Here is a 21,572-nt window from a genome sequence, read left to right as displayed (position 1 = left end):
ACTACACTTTGTGATGTAACCGGTCATGAAGTAAAATGACTCATAATTGTTACTCCACAGGATAAAATTGCAGACCTGATAGTCTTGTTATTCAAAACAAAGTGTGCCGTTCCCCGTTGTCTTCATTCCTGGTCTCTTGTTTCATATTTTGTCTGGGTTTTTTCTTTCCCCCCAGACACACGTTTTCATAACTCAAGGTTATTTTCTGGATGTCTATTTATCATTTTAAGCTTTGCACGCCTTCTCCCACCTCCCTGTGCCGCGACTAGTTATTTTCTCAATTGACTATCGTCCAGTTTCTCATTACTCATGCTCAAATGCCCTTTCCTCTTTGAGAAGCAATACTCTTGATGTTTTTTTCTCTTTAGACAACTAAAATATCTGTACTTGTTCTAAAATTTTGATATGTATTATCAGTGACTGTTGCCTGAATTTTCCATCCCGTATATGTCCGTGCACATCCTGCCGCATATGTGTCCATGTGCTTGTTTGGCCCGGTATTCTGCTCAAAGTTTTAAAATTAACCTCAATTGCTGCTTTCTTCTAAAATAAGGTTGCTATTCTTTTCTATCCACATTTACTTATTTGCTTCCCTTTCATTCTTTCTGGCAAGGTTATCCTGAGGCACACAGCTCTTTCATGGGAACATAGAGGTGAGGAGGGAATGGGGTGGAGGGCCTGGCTTTGCCGCTAGCCATGCCTTAATCGATTGTGTTTAAAGGGATGTTGTGAGCCGAATATTTGAGCCTGTCTCCTCATTAACAGTTCTCTGGGATTTAATTAAGAAGTAGAATGAATGTAACGTCAGTTGTATTTTAAAATGAAAGAGCAGTGCGAAGACGCACAACAAAGAAATTGAGAGCGAAAGAGACGAGAAGGGGGAAAACGAAAGAGGAGGCTAATTAGGGGATGAAGTTATGTTCATGCATCACTCCAGTTGAAATATTTCCTTGGTCTCTCTCAACCCCATTTTCCTCCTTACTCTCTTTTCCTCTTCCTCTTTCTCTCTCTGCATATAAATCTGCAAGAGCCCTTGGCAAAATTCTTTGTCACATCTTTTCTTTGCCTTTGGCACACAGTATGGGTATGCAAATACAAGAAAATAGAGACTTCAGCATTGTTGACACACTCTTCCTACACACAGAGTACAACCAGATATTAATGCCGGAGCCTGTTTCTCTACAACTGAATTGGCTCAAGTACTTCTGTGTACTTTATTGATTTTTAAAATGTTGAAAACCACATTAAATTCCATCATTTCATCCATACAGTATATCATCCACATGACAAAACCATGAGCAACAAAAAGGTAAAACAGACAACCTTCACTTCATGACCCACATTTAAATACAACTTTATTCAGATCTGAGGACTCTTATTCTTTATATATATATATATGTATATATATATATTTATTTAGTTATTTATCCATTTATTTATATGTATATTTATTTTTTTGACAGTCTGAATTTGTTACTAATGTTTGTCGTGTGGATCAGTGTTGTCTTGCAGTCTCTAAGGCCAAAAAATCCACATCTGTTGGCACCAGGTGGGTCAACAATAAGGCTGCTGCCACCAACAACACCATCCCATAGCGACATGACTTTCTCTTCAGCTTTGCCAAGCAGCCTTTCTTTATCTCGCCCCGGAGAGGCGGAGAGGGTGGAGTCTCTGTGAGGGTATTGCTGTAGATGTCAGAGGATCGGTAAGGAGCAGAGTGAGGAGCTTCTTCTTAGTGGGTAGCCCAACATGTGTCCTTGATATTTTCTATAATGGTACAGTGTTGAGGGCTCATGTTGACCAGTTTGATTCCTTCATATATGAGTATCCAACTTCTCTCCAGATGCCCTGCGGGACACGAGGAGAGGAATATCAAGGTTACTGGGCCGTATCTGTGATGGGCACTACAATGGCGTGCTCTCGAAGAGATTTCACGTCCTCACATTCCAGGGGTTTATGTAAGAACTCTGCTTTGAACAGCAGAGAAGAAAATACTTAAACCAGCACATCTTAAGACTGTGTGTGCGCACGCATTTGTTTGATGGGATATAACTATAGAGAGAAACAGATAGAGGGGAGACAGGAGTTCTCGCTGCCGATGTTCACTTGGCTCGACACTAAGCTCGCAGAGATTAGCCAGCTCAGCTCAGCACAGTGTGCTGGAGGGCAGGCAGGGCAGTAGTGAGGAACTACCCGCAGCAGGGTTCAACTTCAGGATAAGGGAGGGTACAGAGGCTGAAGCCAGTCAGCCAGGTCACACGTGGGGAGTAGACAACAGCATGAAGACGGCGGGGCACATGGCTGAGTAACATGCGGGTGTCTGGAGAGGAGAGGGGCAGAGAGAGCTGGTGGGTGAGGAAATGGATGAACAGAGCAGAAGGCAGTGGTTCTTTCATGCTGCTGGATGTACTTTAAACTGGTGAAACTTCCTCCAGTCAAGGAAAAGGACTTTAAGACAACAAGTATACTTTCAGACAAGTATCAGGTCTATAGTTTGAGTTGTTGTCAAACCTGTTTTGAATGTTCCACTGGGATTCTGTGAATGCTTTCCAAAAAAAAGAAGAAGAAGATGCTCAGACTGTAACTGTGATGTGGCTGAATCAAAATCTGCCTCTGCTTGCTTTCACATAGTTGGAACTCTGATTGATTGAGCCTCTTTAGGGAAATCCCTTCAGTGATTGTTGATTGTGAAACGTATGGAATAAGAGGCACAGCAGACAGATAAGTGTGCTGTCAACAAGCAGGGCATCCAAGCATTTATGAAATATGTGCTTAGATAAAACAATAACATGCAGAAGGAGACAGAGGTTTGACTCAGACAGATGAACACCATTTATAATGGCTGCGGGTGGTGTAGCTATCTGTCACCTGCAGACATGCTTGTGCACAGCTGACATTTGCTCCGGGCCACAGGTTGTGTGTTGCATATAGAGAAGAATCACCCCACTCTAAACTAAAAATCCAGCTCTGACGTGCAGATGTACAGCTCGTTGTTACTATCTTTAGCTGACGAATTTTTTTTTTTAACCTCCTACTCTTGCTCTCCAAGCTCATAAAGCGCAGCCAGAGCGATGCATTTATGTCTGGCCTTATGCTACCCCCCACAGGAGGACGGCTTCATGGTGACTTTACTGCTGCTTGGGTCCACTTGCGAGATTGCTGTGCAGTTGCAGTCACACGTGTGTGTGCACAGATCTGGCTACATCACTGATGTCACAGTACATTAGCATCAAACTGGTTATCTTATATCACTGTTTAATGACTCTTCACACCTGTCTTGTGACTGTTCATCGTTAATGAACCAAGAAGGCATTGTGTCCTCATAAACAGGACAGTGGTAACCTCTCAGCACACAACATGTCACCCTATTTAATTCATAGCTCCATTGTGGCTGCTCTCCACTGATATTGTTTGTGAGAGTAACATGAGATGGGCCAGCCAGTGGCCATTTATCTTAATGAGAGCAGTTAATTCTGGGCTGAGCTTTGGCTGCTGCCGCCATACAAAAACACAGCAATCCCTTTGAACGTCCTCTTATCCTCCTACCCGCTGACTTGATTTTCAGGAATACATTTTGCCCTCTCATTGAAACCATAATTAGTTCTAAAGGAGATTAAATTACATGTAATTATTATGATAATATTTTCATTTATTCAAGATAACGGGCTGACTTTAGTGAACACAGTATTTGTCGTGAGAGAGCAATCTCCCTCACACAGTCAAAGTTATCAAGGCGTGAAATCAGGAATCCTGACGGCAACAAAATGTAATCTTTTTCATACAGAGGGGACAATAGAAGGCGCTGCATACTCTACTTCTCCTTCTCCACTTTAATTAAAAGAGCACACCGAATCTCCCCGTCTTTCACTCCCCTACCTTCTCTCTTAAGAGTGAAGGGCCAATTTTATCACTATGCAGAATCTAGTTATTTTCCTCACACTGAACTTGTCTTAAGCCCCAGTCCTGAATCTTTAATGAGCAATTTCTTTTTTTTTTTCTTTTTTTTTTGTAAATTTTATTATTTTTCCTCTCTCCACCTCCTATTTCTCTTTTATTGAACTGGGGTAATGTAACTGAAGGATATATTATGATTAGATTTTGCAGGTAAAGACTACACATCAGTGATACGGTAGGGTGGCTGCATCAGAGAATGCAGATGGGACTTTAAACATTGTTCTGGGGGTGGACGTTCCCTCACATTAAATATATGCCCTTTAAAAAGACTGAGAGTGTAACCTGAATGGTCCTATGGTTGGTTACACTTTACATTCATCTTCTCTTTATGAGAAAAAAATGATTTATGTTCCCTGTGGTATGTTTCAGTCAGTGTGGAACTTAACCATATTTATAAAGTTGGATTTTGCTTCAGCTCTCCAGTGGATCATATCAAAGATACAATACTGCGTTGTGACTTTGAAAAAGAAGAATTTTGTAAAGGGTGTTTAAAAGGACATTAAGACAACATTAACAAATGACTTAATGGAAGAGAGAAATAGCTGGCGAGAAGTTGGCATATAGAAACTGGTCTGAGGTAAGAATGTGCAAGTTGGCGGTATTTGATTTTTCCCTACCAGTCCAGTTAATGAATACTGCAGTTAAGCATTCCGAATGCCTCATTATCTGCATACTGTACTTTATGTTTTGCATATATGTTTATACATCTTACAACAGTCAGGCTACAGAGAGGTTTTTTTTAAAGTGTCTCGCTGCCGCTATGACATTCACAGCCTTGGTTTCCTCCTCACGAGTTGCAGTCACTCCCACTCATCCCCCTTTTCCTCTCTCCTCCTGCCTCTCCTCCCCGCCTACAGGTCCTCTAGCCCGAAGGCAGGTAGGGCATCTCGTTATGGTAGTTGTAGTCCGGGCAGACCTTCTGCACCAGGCGGTAGTCCGTACTGTAGAAGGAAATATAGATACAGATGACCTTGAAAGGCTTGGAGCAAATCCAGGACACGTGGCTCTGGATCTGCTCCTGGAAACAGGTCTTGGATGGGTCATAGTTGCACAACGAGGTGCGTTTTTGGCGATCCACCTTCTCATAGTCTACGCGGCAGTTGAAGATCTTGGAGTCCTTGGGGTAGACCACACTCTGGCGCTCCAGGTCAAACTCTACTGCCTTGACAGGTGGTACCAGGCTGACTGAGATGTTGCCCTGGCCTGTGGAGTTGTGTCGAAAGTAGACGCTGAATGTGCCGTTACCGTGATCCACAATCTTGCCGGTGATTAGCAGGTTAAGCCTTACTGTCTTGATATTGGAATAGAAGTCTCCCCAGCCAAACATCTTCTTGAACTTGCCGGTTTTAACAATTGGTCGGCGTTTGACCCTGGGGTTCGAGGCGTCGGGTTTGAGCAGATCACTGCCCAACATCTCCCAGAACTCCTGTTTTGAAAACTCCTGCTTTGAGAAAGGGACTGGAGAGTGGTAGGGCAGCTCCAGAGAGGTGGCGTTAGCAGCTCTGCTTTTACTGTGTAGCATCCAGCGGCTCAGGGGTGAGAGCGAAGCCTGCCCGCCCAGGAGGCCCACTGTCTGGGAGGAGTCATCTGAGGAGCTCTTGGAGTTTGAGGAGTCATCTTCTTGACTCAGTGCCACCTGGAGAGTATTGTGGAGGAGGGGATCAGAGAAGGTAAACAGAGAAAAAAAAAAGGTAGAAGCAATTATTAGCAAGGTAGAAAAAAATGTAGACAGAAACCAAATTAACAGTTTGATCAATACTTAATTTACTGTTCATACCTCGAGAGATTTTAACTGACATTCTATCAATGTTTTATTTATATATATTTATATAACTTTACACGTAGTGCTATTATTAAAATCTTTTGTTTACCTTCGCTGAGAAAGAAATACTCCCTTATGTCACGTTCTCACAGAGGCAGTGTAATTCCCTAAGTTCACTAGGCTCCATCAGCTACTTGGGAGGCCAGAGGGATCAAAGAACAGATTCAAACACAAAATCCACATCATAAATGAATTCACGTGGCATTTGTGACTCCTGTGTTCTTGTAGAGTTTAATCAATATATGTGAAAGTGGATATTTTTCTGCAAAGGATTTGAAACAATGAAGAGCTGCAATCAGGAAATGTGTCCTGAAGTTGTTTCTTACAACAATCAGTGGAGTTTTTGCACAAGTATTTGCCTTCATACTAACTGTTATAAAGTATTTTTTCCAAGTTGAGAATTAATTCATTCATTTTCGCCAGAACTGAATTGCAAGATAATCCACCTGGAAAGATTTTTTTCTGCCTTGTATTAAAATCCTAAAGGAAAAATGTCAGTGGAAAGTAGAGACTAAGCTATGTTTCTTTTTTTAAAGTGAGCTTTTTGCTTTTTAAGCACTCTGGTATGAGTGCATGGGGAAGCTGTTATGGCCTCGAAACATTTGGTTGGAGGATCAAAGTGTTTGAGGGTGGGGAGGTGGGCAAACGGGAGGGCCTGAGAATAAAGTGTAATGTCCAATTAAGACTTCCAGTGTTTTAATTAAAGAAAAAAATCTGTATCGGCAGACACACAAAGCTGTCAGATGTTAACATCAACTGAAGGGAGGGGAAGAGGAAGGAGGGAGATAACATAGTGCTGCTGTGCTCAGCAGTAGCTTTGTGATGAGTGTGTGAATGTGCTTGCAAAGTAATGGGTAATTATTCAATGGTAATGATCTATTAACAGGTAGCTTCTGTCTAATGTGCCATGGAGGTATCCAGAATTGTTGTGTCCTTTGGATCTGACAGTAAGGAACACACACTCACATCGTCTGTGAATTTTGAGTTGTGGTAAATGCAAACAATAAGTGATGCAAATGCGAGCGCTGGGGTAAGTTTGTGTATGTGTGTGCATGCGTGTGTGTGAGTGCGTTCTACCCAGAGAGATTTTACAATGATGCATAATGCATGGATCTCTGTCTGTGCTCTGATCCATCTACTGTCTTGACTGCCAGGGCTTCCTTATACAGGCTTAGTCAGGATTATTAAGTCTGACTCATTTTTATTCCATTTTATGCAGGTTTTTCAAGCTCACTCAGATTTGTTCACTTGCTCTGCAGTTAGTCAGTGATATTGATTCTTCTGTCTCTCTAAAAACATGTATTTCCTTTCATAACAACGTGTATCGCATTTCAACTGTCTTGAAAGGATTCCCACTGATGTGGTTGTGGTCTGGTGTGTGGACTCAGATGAGAGGACACCATTTTTCCCTTAATCTGGTTTTATTCCCATGGGGCTGTTACAGGCCAGATGCCCTCTGCTCTAGTTACCTGTCTGCTGCTACGCTACACTGCCGCTTAGATCCTTCAGTCTCCCCACGGGGGCCGATAACAGTCCTGACAAAGACTCCTTCCTCTTGAAACAGATAGCTTCTTTGAGAATCCCAAACTCATTAATAATGAACCAAAATTCAAAAGCGCTTAGACTTATTGATTTAAATCTTTTCAAACATATCTATGTTTTTTTTTCTTTTTCTCTCATTTTTTCTTTTTAGACCAGAAAGTTGAGGCTAGACAGGATGACTTTGATGACATACCATTACCCATGGCTCCTATTGAAGGACTAGTTTGTGTTTGATTTCTCTTCTTCAGTGAGCCCATGGCTGCTGGGCACAGAGGGTAGCAATCTGCCTGCCTCCCCAGATAGCACTCAAGAGCCCCTGCGGTGTCCTACAGTTTCTATGAAACTGTCCATTTGTTTTAAGATCCTCATCACTTTGCCAGCAATTCTCAGATGGTGCCAGTGCTCGTATCTGAGCAGAAACATATTGCAACATGCTTTGTTGTAGCTTACACATTAAGCAAAGTATCCCTCCTCCTTCCCTCTTTTGCACAGTCTTCATTAGGGAGTCAGAGAGGCTGGGCTGCAGGAGTAGAGATGAAGTAAACGCTGTGCTATTGTTAAACAGAAGATTTAAATGTCTGGCACTGCTGGAAGTGTCAGATCCAGTGTACAGCATCATTGTCAAAGGCAAATGGAAGAATAAGCTTAATTTGGCCCTGAAGAAAACCTGAGTTAGAGCGACAATGATTACTAGAGTAACAGAACACACTCTGAGCACCAGTCCAAACACAATGCCTTTAACTGGAGTTGTGTTTTTGGCGGTAAATGGATACTACTGTTTGTGGTTTCACTGTTGAATGATGTATCTTAAAGGTAAATGAAGTCACACATTATATGGTAGCACATGACATTGCAGTGCTACAATTCTTATCCCCTTTGCATTTAACTATGAAAGTACAGGAAGCTTGTGATTTAAGATATTGTAGAATAACTGAAATTAGTTTCGTTTTCCTTCAATTTAGGGGAATGTTTTTATATTTGGGAAACAAAAACATTGTTTTGTTAACAATCCAGCACTAAATGCCATCTGCTTTGGGTATTTAAATAAGCCACTTGCTTTCAGATTTATAATCTAATCTAACAGATGATGATGTACTGTGAGAACCTTGCCTTTTTTAATGATCAGTTTCATAAAATTTTAAGAAGTGTTTTAAAGAGTTAGAAAACGTGCACTTGTTCCAGGGCTGTAGCCACTATACCAAAGTCTTATTGTTCACTAGGTCATCCTAAAATATACAACATAAACCAGCCATATATTGTAACATAGTGTAATGTTGCTTTGAAAAATCAGAAGTTTCTCTCAGAGTAAGTTTGTTTTGTTTCATGAAGCTTGGCAAGATGTATCCCAGCTTTAATACTGTATGCAAAGTGTGGGCGATGGGCAGTCGGGTCTTAGTGAGGGGGTGGAGGTTCGGGGTGATTTTGTCATTTGTCATGTGCACTAAGTGAGTCAGTGAAACGGCTGGAGAGGATGGGAGGTGGCTGCGGGCTCTGTCGCTGTGGTAATTGTGAGTCATTCAGCCTCAGTGAGCACAGGCCCCAAGCCTCTCTAGCAGCAGGACGTATGGTAGGGGAGCGATCCTCAGAAGCCTGGCTGCTCCACAGGCAATAATCAGCCTGTTACTGTGACAGGTACACCATTTTAACCCCTTTCCCCTGGTGACAGAAACACTCTGTTGCCATAATATAGCGCAGAGATCATGGGGTGACTTAAGTAAAATCTCCACCATAACTCACAGAAGTAAGGGACTGGTGATAGACCACTGTTTCTAAGAAGTAGTCTACACAGTAGTCTGACGTAACTTGTGACTGTTGGAGATATCCTGCAAAATATACTTCACAGATGAAGAGATACGTGGATTTCACATCTCTATTGCGAACAGATTAGGTAATCAACTTCAGATTTTTTTCCTTCTCAATGAGGATTTGGCATTTTCTTCTGTTTTGTAGCTTTGCTGATATTTTTTTCAAAACAAATAATCAAATAATTAAATCAACTACTGTTGTAAAAAGGAGTTGTAGCAACAAAACTACATTAACTACGCCCGTCTTATTGTCTTTCAGCAGACTGTCTTGGTTTTCGAGACCGTTCTCATTCCCATGTAACATACCGACGATTTGTCACGTCCCGAGACATCCCATGGGAACGTGAAAGGTAATCTTCCATGTCGACATGATACGCACCGTATTGCGAATGGAATCCAATAGAATGACACTCCCGGCGGTAACACAAGTTCCAGCCGTGTATTCCAGGCCTAACCTTAATCCTAATCATAATCTTATCCCTAATCATATTAGATAGTGTTTTCCAAAGCGATTAATGATGAGAAACTAAAATGAATGTACATGTGTAGCTTCATTCCTCATGTTTCCGACTGCGTAACATACCGACAATTTGTCATATGGCGTCGTATGTTACGTTTTGAGATGAGAATTTGTTGCGTTTTCAGTGCGTTTTTCTCTCACTGATCTTCAGGCTTTGTTTTCGGTCACAGCATGTACTTGTTCCCATTAAAACCACTTCAAATCCCATTGACTGTACACTTGCTGCTGAGCATCAGATCTCATGAACACAGTGGCGCATTCTGCAGCTCAAGAATTAGATGTTTTATAATGGAGGGACCAAAATGTAATAAAAATGCAATCAGTGGGAAACAAACAGTCAAAATGAACGATAATATTGCAATGGATTGCCTTATTAGCTAAAATGGCATTGCCATGGTAGTGTTTATCATAGGGTTTATGTGAAGCTTTTGTTGGGACACCTGAGCTGAATGTAGTGTGTCAGTTTTTTGACATACAGCTTACATATGTATCTTTGCGTGTTATATGAATGCATGAGCTGGAAAAGAGTAAACTTATTGATTGAATCCTTCAGTGGGGGCCACCCGATGGGGCTTAAGCATGTGCTTCTCCTGCAGAGCTGACAAGTTCAATAAGCACTCCACTTTCCTCTGGCTGTTGAGTTGAAATATTCATCTCTAATATGACATCAATTTTTAATTAAAGACCGAGGCAGCTCAGATTTCTTAAGTGTTAGTCAATGCTTCATCCACACTACCACCTTACCCACGCCCCACCCGCGCCTCCTTTCCCCATCTCCAGATGTAATATGCTCACTGCAGGAGATTTCTCTGTTACATGATTAAAGTCTGAAAATGGCTGTGCCCTTATAACTAATTATTCTTCTAGCTAGTGTAGATCCAAGAAGAGGTGAGCGAGAGAAAGGTAATTTCACAAGAAACAAGCCATTTGACTCTTAATGAATAATAATTTACTCCAGCTTCTCTGGGGTCACTGGAACTAAGATCTGAGGTACGTGAACAAACTCAATACACTGAATAGTTTTTATTCGAAACTATTTTTTTCTAACATACTCTGTCTTTCTGCATCCTCCACCCTTCTTTTTTCCAGCCCATTTTGGACATGTTCACTTGTGCGGTCCCAGAGGACTTGGGCTCAATTTGTATGCTCAGACTGAAGCTAGACTCTGAATTGGCTATCAAATTTTTACATTATAAGATATCGACAAGTTGGCAGTGCGAGGGAGGATGGAAAGTGGCAGCAGGGGATGGTTTCTCCCCAGTTATTCCCCACAGAGTGGGGACCAAAGCAAGGGCTGGGAGACTCAGCTGATTAAAGCCACTGCTACAGTAGTCATACCTGTCTGGTAAAGGCTGGGAGGACTGCAGGATTGTCTCATGGAGGCATAAAACCCTCAGTTAAATGCCCTTTTTTATTAAGGGCTGTTGTCTGATACAGTGCGACAGAGTTTCTGTTAATTTTTGAACCCATATAAATGAAAATAATTTTGTCATTCCTGCACAACCACCATTAATATGCTCCCGAGGGAGGCTGTTAAATTGCTTCAGTGGAGAGGTGCTGAGTGGCCAAATCAGACAATGGTTTAGCTGTGCAACTCCCAGCTGAGAAAGTGTGTAACTGTGTGAATGGGCTCCTTTTACACTTATAGTAGCTCTAAAAAGGTACTGAATCTTGGGATTCTCTCATTAGCGGACAGCTGTGGTTGAACTGAGAATATGTTGGGTCACTGTCATTTAATTTATACGTGGGCTAGATGTGTTCACATTAGCATGGTAAATGCGCATGCCTAGCCGACTGCTTTGAGGTTCTGTCTGGCATTACGAGTGGCATACACATAAAGCTGCTAAAGTGAGTATGTAAACCTCATTTACATATGACAAACAGGTCAGGCACTTAGATGTCTGAAGTTCCAGCCGTCTCAGCAGTCTTCTAGCTGAATTTAGACTTTTCAGTGTTTAAACTGATTAAACCAAATGTAAGCAGGAAGGGGAAACGTGATCGCAAGTGCTTGCTTGTAAGACATTTGACACTCTGCAGTCCATCTCAGCTGGACTGGACACAATCTGGAAATGTCACCAGAGGAACAGAAACACGATTCAGTTTCTAAAGGAGAGATGCTATAGGTAAAGTAGCCCTGTAGATAGAGCTTTATTCTATCTATCTATGAGGATAATTTTCTTGTTTTGTTCATTTTTTTTATCATTAAGAGCCTGCTTCATGGTATATTTTACTCCTACAACCATGGTGATAACTGAGAGCATTTTTACATTTATGAAGTGATGAAAGGAAATTGCCAAAGGCACCTCTATGAAACCCTTTGACTCTAATGTGCCAAGAAGAATTGGGAACCTGGCTTTGTTCAATGTTTAAATGTCTGTTTTGGAAAAGTATGTGCATTACTTCAATATGATTTGCATATTTGAACATTTAACCATCATTTTTTTAAAAACCATTCTTACATAATATCTTGCTCAAATGACAGTTGTTAACATTAATGTAGTGTCCTGCAACTATAAAATGGTAAATGTAAACTATAAATAATTTGACCATGATAAAACTCTCTAAAAATCAATTTTGGTTTCTTTTATTGAAAAAATGGATAGATTAATTAAGTTACCTTAGCTTAAGCAGTTAATAGACATTTAGGTGTCACTTTTGAGATGGCTTGTGTGATCTGTGTAACTCCTCAAATTGGTGTTTCATGTAGCAATGTAATAAAAAATCAGAAATCAATGTGCTTTGCATAAACATTCCCATTATCCATTTATTCCTGCATTCCCGTGGCTGTGCATTTCCTATAATTGGAAACCCCATGTATAGACTCTCAGCAGGCCTTGTCTGGAGATGTGCACCACTCTGACCCCGAAAATCACTGTACCGTCACTGGTCGGCACGCTGGTAAACTGCATACTAGATGGTCAGTCATGCAGAACAGACTGTTTACAGATTTTGAGAGAAATGAGAATATTAATGGGCTTCTGCACACTGGTTTCAGTCTGGTCTGGCAGCTCAAGCAACACCATGATGAGGTCAGCATGAAAGCTTTGGTTTTCTTCAGTGTTAAACTACACTGACAGCCTAGTGTTCCCCTTTCAAATAAACCCAAATCCCCTGGTCCCATATTGCCTTTTCCACTATTGTTGAGATGCCTACAGATTTTAAAACAATGAAAGCTTTACTTTATATTGATACTTCCTATAACGGTTTGTATTTTCAGAAAACATTCAAACAACTTTGACTATTGTTAGCTCAGGCAGAAGCTCTGTGAAATTAAAATGTCGGTTATGGATTTTCCCATCCTTAGTTATTCCTTTGTGCTAAAGTCATGCGCATCTTTATCTGGCTCCCCGGGGAGTTACACCCACTCATTATACCCGAGGCAACGAGTCATTTTTCTTTAAGCTGTGCACTGTAATCCACACTTCACTATCTGAACCAGTAGACAAACCTACAGATATTCTTTCAGGGTCTGCTCTGTCTTCCCTGCAGTCTCCTAGAAAGCAATGCCACAGTAAATTGTGCTGGTTTTGAGGAGACAACGTATTCTGTCTGAGGACAGCTTGGCGCTTCAATATGAAGGGCTGTCAGTGTGTCAGGGTGTGTGCTTTCTCTCTGTCTGTCTGGGTCTCTGCTATGGGGCTGCCTGGAGCCTGTGGGAGGGGCTCACTGGGTGGTCGGGGGTGGTGGAGGAGGTGCACCTCTGGGGTCCTACATGCTGTGCATGTTCATAACTCAAGCCGTTTTACCCTGCAGGCAATAGGCTACAAAGATTGTCCAGCACTGCTCATCCGCTGCTGCGTCATATGTTGTTTATATGTTCTGCGACTGCTCCTAGCTGTTTAATTTGTTCGAATGAAACAAAGAGGAAAATAGTGCCAGAGCCACACAGGTAAAGTGACGAGAAGAGAATAAGAATCAAAAAGCAAAGACATCAAATTTAAGCCATATTCAAGGATGCCTAAATTATCTGAGAAAACCAATTACTTTTCTAAATGCATTATTAATAAAAAGACACTAATCTTAGCAAAGATAAAGTACTCTGCATATTTTTTACAAACTGATCTGGAAAAAATACAAATAGTGCTAGATCCAGAAGCTCATGTAAATAAACGCTGAAGCTGATTGATGCTGTAATAACAATAAACTCGAAATGTTGTTTTCATCAGTAACAAGGGGATATTGTTTAACTTATCTTCCTATCATTACCCCAGAATTAAGAATTATGTGGAAGTGGTTAAGCCTAAAAACACTATTATCTACAAGTCCATTAGATTTTTAGTTTCCTGAATAAAAAAGACTCCTATTGATACTGAAGTTTAGATATTTGAGTAAACTTTTCTGGTTATTTAATTACTGCTTGCTTGAAGGGTATGACCTGAATTGTCATTTTCCTCTACGTTGATGGATAAAACATGATGCGCATTTTCTCCTGCTGATGATAAAGATACAATGAGATGATCATTTTCCTCTTCACGTCACCCAGTTATGACATTCATAACTATACGGCACATACACTCAGCACAGTAGACTGCTCGGCTTGCATGGATACAGAGCCGACCTTCCCTTATGATAGAAATTTGACAATTATGAATGAGTTTTTGTGTTTCCAGCATCTGCGTGGGATGTGAGGCGCAGAGTGAAAGTTTATAAGCTCTGACGTGCCGATTGCAACACCGATGGCAAAGAGGACGAGAGCGGGAAGGCTGAAAAAAACTGAGCTCGGTCTGGTGCGGCTGTGCACGTTTGTGACTACATGCAATGTATGCAGCATCGGACTGAGTTTTCTTCTATTTGTTTCGCAAGATGAGGTGGTATGTATCTGGGTGGACAAGGTCAGTGACCCTGCTAGGAGGACAGGTATCTAAGAAACATGAATCTAAGAGTTTGTGACAGGCCAGAATGGAGAGAGGAGTCTGATGTGGTTAGAATTAGCGTCAGGCAGCCTCTGCTCTTTAACTACACGCACAAATCTTCAGGTTTGCACAGAGTGCGTTTGTCACACCATGCTGTCTTCTGCTGTTTCAGACACAGCAAATGCTGCCTGGATTTAATGTCTTTTGTTGTCTCAGTTTTTGTGCTGTTATGCTTCTGTGATGTAAAATCTTGTCTTTGTCACAGAAGTGATTTTGGCTCTCCAGCTTTAAATGTAACAGCACAATTTGTTATTAATTGATGCACCGTCTTGAGTGAGTGTTTCCTTGCTGATGGCAAAGTCAAATGGAGGGTGTGAGTAAAAGTTAAGAAAGAGAAAACAGAACAGCACTACTTCCCAATTTCCCAGTGTGAATTCTTCAAAGTGTCACATTTTCTTTTCTTTTCTTTTTTTTTTTTTTTAAATTACTTACACGCAGAGGGAACGGTGTGGCATGTAGACCTTGAAATATGTGTGAATGTCTCCACAGAAATTCAATTTGTAAAAAGTGACATTCGGTGCTCAGCTACAGAAGTGAAATTCAGTTATCAAGCATGATGGCCAGTGTCTTCATCTGTGCAGAAAGCAATCAGTGTGAGCATAAAGCGGTTCTGTCTCTCACGGCCACAGAAAGGCTACCTGGGGCTACCCTTTCCAGAAAAATCTGGTGAGAAAGAGCATCTGTGATTCACAAATAGTCAAGCCTACGTTCCCCCAGAGATTTTTAATACATGAAGGTTACAGCACAAAATTACTTAACAAAAAGCTCATTTTGAATATCTCCATTTACTGAACTGTAGAGACGAAATTCTCCTTGTCAGTAAAATTATAGTTAGGTTTGCATTTTCAAGTCTAAAATAACACACATGTGCCATGTTGAATGCGAGTAATGCATTTAAAAGCACAAGGTTCTTCAAACAATTGCAGAGAAGAAATTCTGCAGAGTTCAATGCCCTTTTCGAGGACACTTCATGCCTTTATTGATAGTTCTTAAGATTGTTGAAAGAGAGAGCTGCACATCTCGTTGACCTCACTCCTCCCAGGTTTCACTGGCTGGTCTGAGATTTCATCCCATCAACCCTGGTTCATCCACACGGCTGCGTTTGTAATTACAAGTGGATTAACATGTGTAATTCTGTGAAAATCACACAGAATCTGTGATGACTGTCAATTAGGGGTATAAACCTCTGAGGCAGATGTTTAGCTGACTCCTTTTTTAGCACCAATATCTTGGTTCATTCCAGCTCCTTTCTTTCATTCTTACATTCTTACCTGTCTATTTGCCCTTCCAAAACTAAACATTTTCACATTAGAGCTGACTCACTCACAAGTATTCAATAGACTATCTTGAGAAAATTCACTCTAGCGATTTAGTTTAGTGAAACAAATGCAGTCAGATTGCTGAGCTTCACTGATGAAAAATAACTCCAACTGCTGCCAAAAATAAACATAATTTCTCAAGCAGTCAATTATACAACTGAGATGGCTTTTATTATTCATAACCCTTCATTCAAATTCAGGGGATAATTAACATTTGAAACACATCATTCATCACATAAACAACAACCAGAGTGGCACCTTGTGTTAATAGTCGTCTGTATTAGTAGCCATTTGCAAAAGATCCCTTGAGACTGAACCCTCTCTGAAAATTGCAGCGCTATTACAACAGAAATCATCCAAATCAAATTTTTAATGCATAGCAGGCTCATTTAATTATTAATCACTGCTCCATTACTTAATAAAAAGTTACTTAATTTATTAATTGCTCCATAATTTATCAATGTCACAGGGCTAATGAATTACCCAAGATTCCCTGCTGAGGGAGGCCGTGTACGTTTTTCATAGATACATGGTCTGGCGAGAGGGAGAAAAAAATGCTCTAATTAATGTCATTATCATTTAGCCACAGACCTTCTGGGTTACAATAGGCTGCGGCCCTGCAGCTCACAAAACGCTTCCAGAACCAAAACAACAAGTGAGTGTTAAGCCTATTATCCCCACTCTTGTATCTAGTTATACAACAGCTGAAAAGGCACTCGTCCCCCATATTTTAAGACAGCGTGTGGTCTCATATTTCACAGAGAACAGAAGAATCCGTTGAAAGAGCTCCGTCTCAGCCAAGAATATCACTGAGTCTGTTAAGTCACTTAAAACCAATGTCTGTTAGACCTCAGATCCTCAAAAGAGCTATCACTTTATTCTGAGTATCTGAATAATACCTTAATATGAAAACCACAAGGTCATCCTTGAAGGAATGCCGTCACAGACGGGTTGAACAGCCACTCAACCTCACTTCAGTATTTCAGTCACTCATGTTTTTATGTTTTTTTTTTGGATCTGGCTCATTCCCTGGGCCCTGAGATGACTGAGCTCCACTTAGCCTAGGGGTTTCCGAACAGAAGGATGTTTTCAAGTTTTCTCATGCGATTTAAGAGCTGACTTCTCATTAAAGGCTGCTTTTTAATAAATCTAGAAGCGCACATGAAAGAGGAGTGGGTGATCCAAATTAAATTGTAAGGTTATGCAATGCTGGAAGTATTATTTAAGCTACAGAAACTTCAGTGTTTACATATCCATTGGCAGGAGTGTTGTGTATGAATCAATTTAGCATTAATTTGCTGAATTAGATCTCATAAATTTCTCCTCACCTACTGTATAAATTCAGTCTTTAATCACATCGTTCAATAAGGTAAGAGCTCTCACAGCAAAGACTACAAAAACAAACCAGCGCTTTTATCTTTCTGTGGATCTTTCACATGAAAAAGTATTCAAGCTTTTTGTCTTGCTGATTCTGCTGTACCATTTCACACACAAGAACCCTGGGGCATGGCCCTGTAGTGTAAAGGTGCTACAGCTTATATCAAATCAAAGCCATAATTTAAAGAGTGCTGAAATGTGGCTTATATCTTGTGTATAATGCATTTTTTTAACGCCTGGTTTTCACGGAAGGTTAAATAAACTTTTCCTCAGTTGATTCACAGTTTTGCGTTTGATATTTTGGAGTTCAATTGATAGAGTAAATCATAAATTTGTAACACTGTAACTTTTTAATGGCCATGTAGTGTTTGTTGACAGTGTTACAGAGCTGAGGACTGAAGCGGCTCCAAAGACGCACAGAGTAAAACAGATATGTGACAAACACCGATGGCACGGTGCGCTCCGCACGCTGCCAGCACGAGTGTCCCCCGAGAATAGTGACACTGCGCCCGGCGTACCCGAGACGAGCGGGGTCAGAGTGAATGTTATTGTCTTAACAATTACTAGTGATACAAAAAACAAAAACAAACCAGACATCAGCAGAATTTGGTTTGCGGTCAACACAGTGCTGTCGTGCAGCAGTCGAGGATTATCTCTGCATCTTTGTAAGAAGCACAAATGACCTGCACGTCTCGTAATTTATCATTTCCATCAAATTAATCTAAGCTGTCAGTTGCTATCCACGCACGTCTGCGCAAACATTTCCCCTTTAATTAGCGTATATCACGGAGTTTGGAAGTTTGTAGCCTACTCTACGGTATATTCTGACGCAGAAGGTATTTTGAGGTAATTCGGAGAAAGACGCATAAAGACCCCGGCGTGACTTTTTTCTTTTATCTTTTTGCACACTCCCACTCTTTTCTTACCAAACAAGCGGTTCCGTTGAGGAGGAGCAGGATGAAGCCTCGGTTGGGACGCATCATTCCGGCGCGTAAAACCCACAGTCCCCTGCCCCGGCAGGAAAAAAAGAAAAAGAAAAAAAAAGAATATAAATTGTTAATGGTAAGAAGAACAAACTCCCGAAGACGGGCTTTTCCTCCTTCAGGAAGATGCTCTTCCTACTGCACCCGGTCCCATTCGGCTGGCGCACGGTCCCATGCCCATGCCTGACTAAAGTGCTGTTTCCACAGACCTAAAAAACGTAGGAAACCACTTGGAGTGATACTCTACTGTCTTTTCTTTTTTTCTCACCAATCCAGTGTTTGAGTCAGATTACATATGGTGTGAGAAATCCATGAACATGCGGAAGGCTGTTATCATCCATGCAAAAATGAAGCGATTCCGGCTCAGAGTTAAACGGGTACACAGGGTGGTGGGTAGATCATATCTGGTCACTGGTGCCAGTGGAGATCCTGGAGGGATGGAGCTGCAGCCTCCTGCAGAAACTGAGCGATGCTGAGACTGGCAAGAGCAAACAGACGTTTTAACAGTTCTCTCTCTCTCTCTCTCTCTCTCTCTCTCTCTCTCTCTCACACACACTCTGCCTCTACCTCACTCCCTTCCCCTACCCATGTGTTTGTGCCTGTCCCCCTCTTTCTCCAGTCTCCAATCTCTGTTTCCCTCTCTTACCCCCTCCCTTATCTCACTTTCTTCCCACCTCTCTAGCATCTCCCTCTTTCAGTTACCTTCTCTTTACTCAGTTGATCCAACATATAATTAAATAAGTTACAATAAACCTAAATATCCAGTAGTTACACAACAATAAGCATCTGTCCCACTTGTGTGAGGGCTTGAGTGTTTTCCATTCCCTTGTGAGTATTTCTGACATGAGTTTTTTAGCCTACAGCATTACTAATCCACCACAACTCTGTGGGTACTTCTCACCAGCAACCCTGTCATTAAATATAATCATCACTGTGGGTGGGTGAAAATCATTGATTGGGAAAGACTGGATCTTTTTTCACACTGCACTTGTCACAACAAAAACAACTCTTGTCATATGGTAACTGAGGAGGTTAATGCTGAGCTGTGGATCTCCTAGAATGCATTTGATCCTCACACACGTTGTCACATCATACACGGTATCGTCAGATTGTTTGTCCTCCCCAAAGGACACCGAACTGGAGCCCTGCTGAAGGGTATTGACGTACACGATGAACCAGTGACCGTCACCTCAGTCCGGTGTGATTAATAAAGAGTTTTCCCCAATAACACTCAGTTCATTAGAAGCAGGTTAATGGACTGAAATGCGTGATATCACTACACAGGTCCCCTGGCTCCCAGCGGCTCGATTTCTGCTTAATTGCACTTATAGATGAGCTTTACGTGAGCTGTCCTCCCTGTATCTTTACACACACTGCAGCACCAGAGGAAGACCTGCTCTATATCTTTTTGTCACTAGGTCAGAACTTTTTATATCTGTGTTGTTTTATCTCAGATTTAGCCATTTAAACCCTTTGTTAATGTTATTTTACTACCTGCTAATAATGCATATGGTGTCGTGGGTTTATTGATCTCATTTCATGGGGTTAATTGGCTCAACTGGATGCATTCTGTGGGACCTGACCCCTAAAGGAGCTAGGTAACACCTGGGGGGTCACTGGAGGAGAGGAAGCCCTGTCAATCTAGTGTGACTGAAACTTCAAAGAGTTAGGGCAAAAATAAATTCTTTAAGACAGCCGCTCTAGTCCAGCCATCTGCCTGTGTGCACATATACAGATTTGCTGCTCATTATGATGCAGGAAATGCTGATGGAAGGTGGGAATGAGCTCATCAACTGAGGAGGTTTCTTGATCTGTCTCCCTTTTTTATTGGATTATTTCAAACACTAAACGTGCCTCTGTATAATTCAAGCAAGCCTCTTCAGTTACCCTAGGTACGAGCGGGGTCTTTGGGAGAGGAAACATAACCTATAAAGGGAGATCTGCTCCCCAGCCCACAATCTGAAGAAACAGCAACCATAATAAAACTCCTTTTTAAAACGCAGCACGTTCATTTATACGCACACTTTCACTCCTGCACATAATTATGGAGCCATAACTCAACCTGTATACTCTCTGGGGAGAGCTGCTGCTATTTTTTACTCATATGAAAAAAAAGAAGAAGCATTGTGGATGCTAAGATACCCATCATTTGACATCCAGGATCGACTTATCTTAATGTTGTTTCACACATGACTCACATCAGCATGACAAATAGGAATTTGTGTTTGTGTATTTTCCTTTTTATTCCTCTCTCCTGGCAAACTCCAACAATTGTGCTCAATCATTGCATTGCTTGACACGTAATCCTATTTCACAGTATAATTCAGCTTGAATGTGGAGCTGCAGGCGACAGACAGTCCAGACCGAGGCTGAAAGGTTTATAGATGAGTATTGGCTGCCCTCTAGTGTCTTTCATCAGTTCTGGACCTTCAGAATGGAGACAAAGCTTCATTAAGCAGGAGAGGTCATTAAAGGGTCAGTTCACCTGAATGCATATTTAAACATTTTTCCTTTTTTCCCATTTTCCTTTTGTGTTTTTTTCTTTAATGAGTGGAGTCATATTTTCTTAGTTCATGAGGTTCCCACACAGTTGAGGTTATACTACTGCTACTGATGCCGGTGAAAAGAAGAGAATGTAACCACACATGTAAAGAAAATTTAAAGGCATTGCAAATATTCACATTCCATGTGTTCTGATAAATATGAAACACCTACACAAAACCTGATCTAAGTCTGTTTTGTTGTTGTTTTTTAAACAAGAAGACAGAAGCAGATATCAGCTGTCAGAGCAGCCCAGCACTCTGTCCTGTTCATTCACACATGGAGACATGGTGATCGTAATGTGTCTTCCTATTACAGATCAAACTAAGACTTTTAGTTTGATCAGTTTTTGTGTAGGTTGTTCACATTTATCCTCGAAGGTCACTTATATCTATTTCTGAACAAGGCTGACAGCTGAGCTGTCATCCATGATTAAACTTTAAATGCAAGTTTTATGAATAACAAAAATAATGTAATTTGGGCAAAACGCAAATCATGAATATGGAGAGACATGGCTGTGCTAACATATATGGCTTCCTACCCCTGTCCTCATCTTCTTTGGATCTCTTTGTTGTTTTTGCTCATCTCTGTGTCTGTTTTTCCCAGGTGCCAATGATGAATAAGAGATTTTTAAGAAAGCAAAGGATGCATGAATTACTATCCGAGTCTTCTGACCACATTTCTAACACATTTCACATTTCTAGCAGAGATGTTATAGAGACTAGGGTCCCGAAAAAAGAACTGAGCTCTCTGTGAAGGTTCACAAAATGACTGTGAAAACACCTTTTTGAATTGT

At 41.2% G+C, this 21,572-nt stretch overlaps 1 protein-coding gene across 1 annotated transcript; it reads right to left on the bottom strand.

Annotated features, from left to right (window-relative positions):
• Positions 1-1,200: 1,200 nt before the first annotated feature.
• Positions 1,201-18,698, bottom strand: LOC101487558 (neurexophilin-1). Its single transcript, XM_004552417.5, has 2 exons — positions 18,179-18,698; positions 1,201-5,590 (listed from the first exon to the last, which is right to left on the bottom strand). Exons 1-2 carry the CDS (start codon positions 18,233-18,235, stop codon positions 4,817-4,819), a joined length of 831 nt encoding a protein of 276 aa, XP_004552474.3. The 5' UTR covers positions 18,236-18,698; the 3' UTR covers positions 1,201-4,816.
• Between the last annotated feature and the right edge of the window lie 2,874 nt (positions 18,699-21,572).

Source organism: Maylandia zebra, linkage group LG4 (assembly GCF_041146795.1).
Source record: "Maylandia zebra isolate NMK-2024a linkage group LG4, Mzebra_GT3a, whole genome shotgun sequence".
Lineage (NCBI taxonomy): Eukaryota > Metazoa > Chordata > Actinopteri > Cichliformes > Cichlidae > Maylandia > Maylandia zebra.
This window is presented reverse-complemented; position numbering and strand designations above follow the sequence as displayed.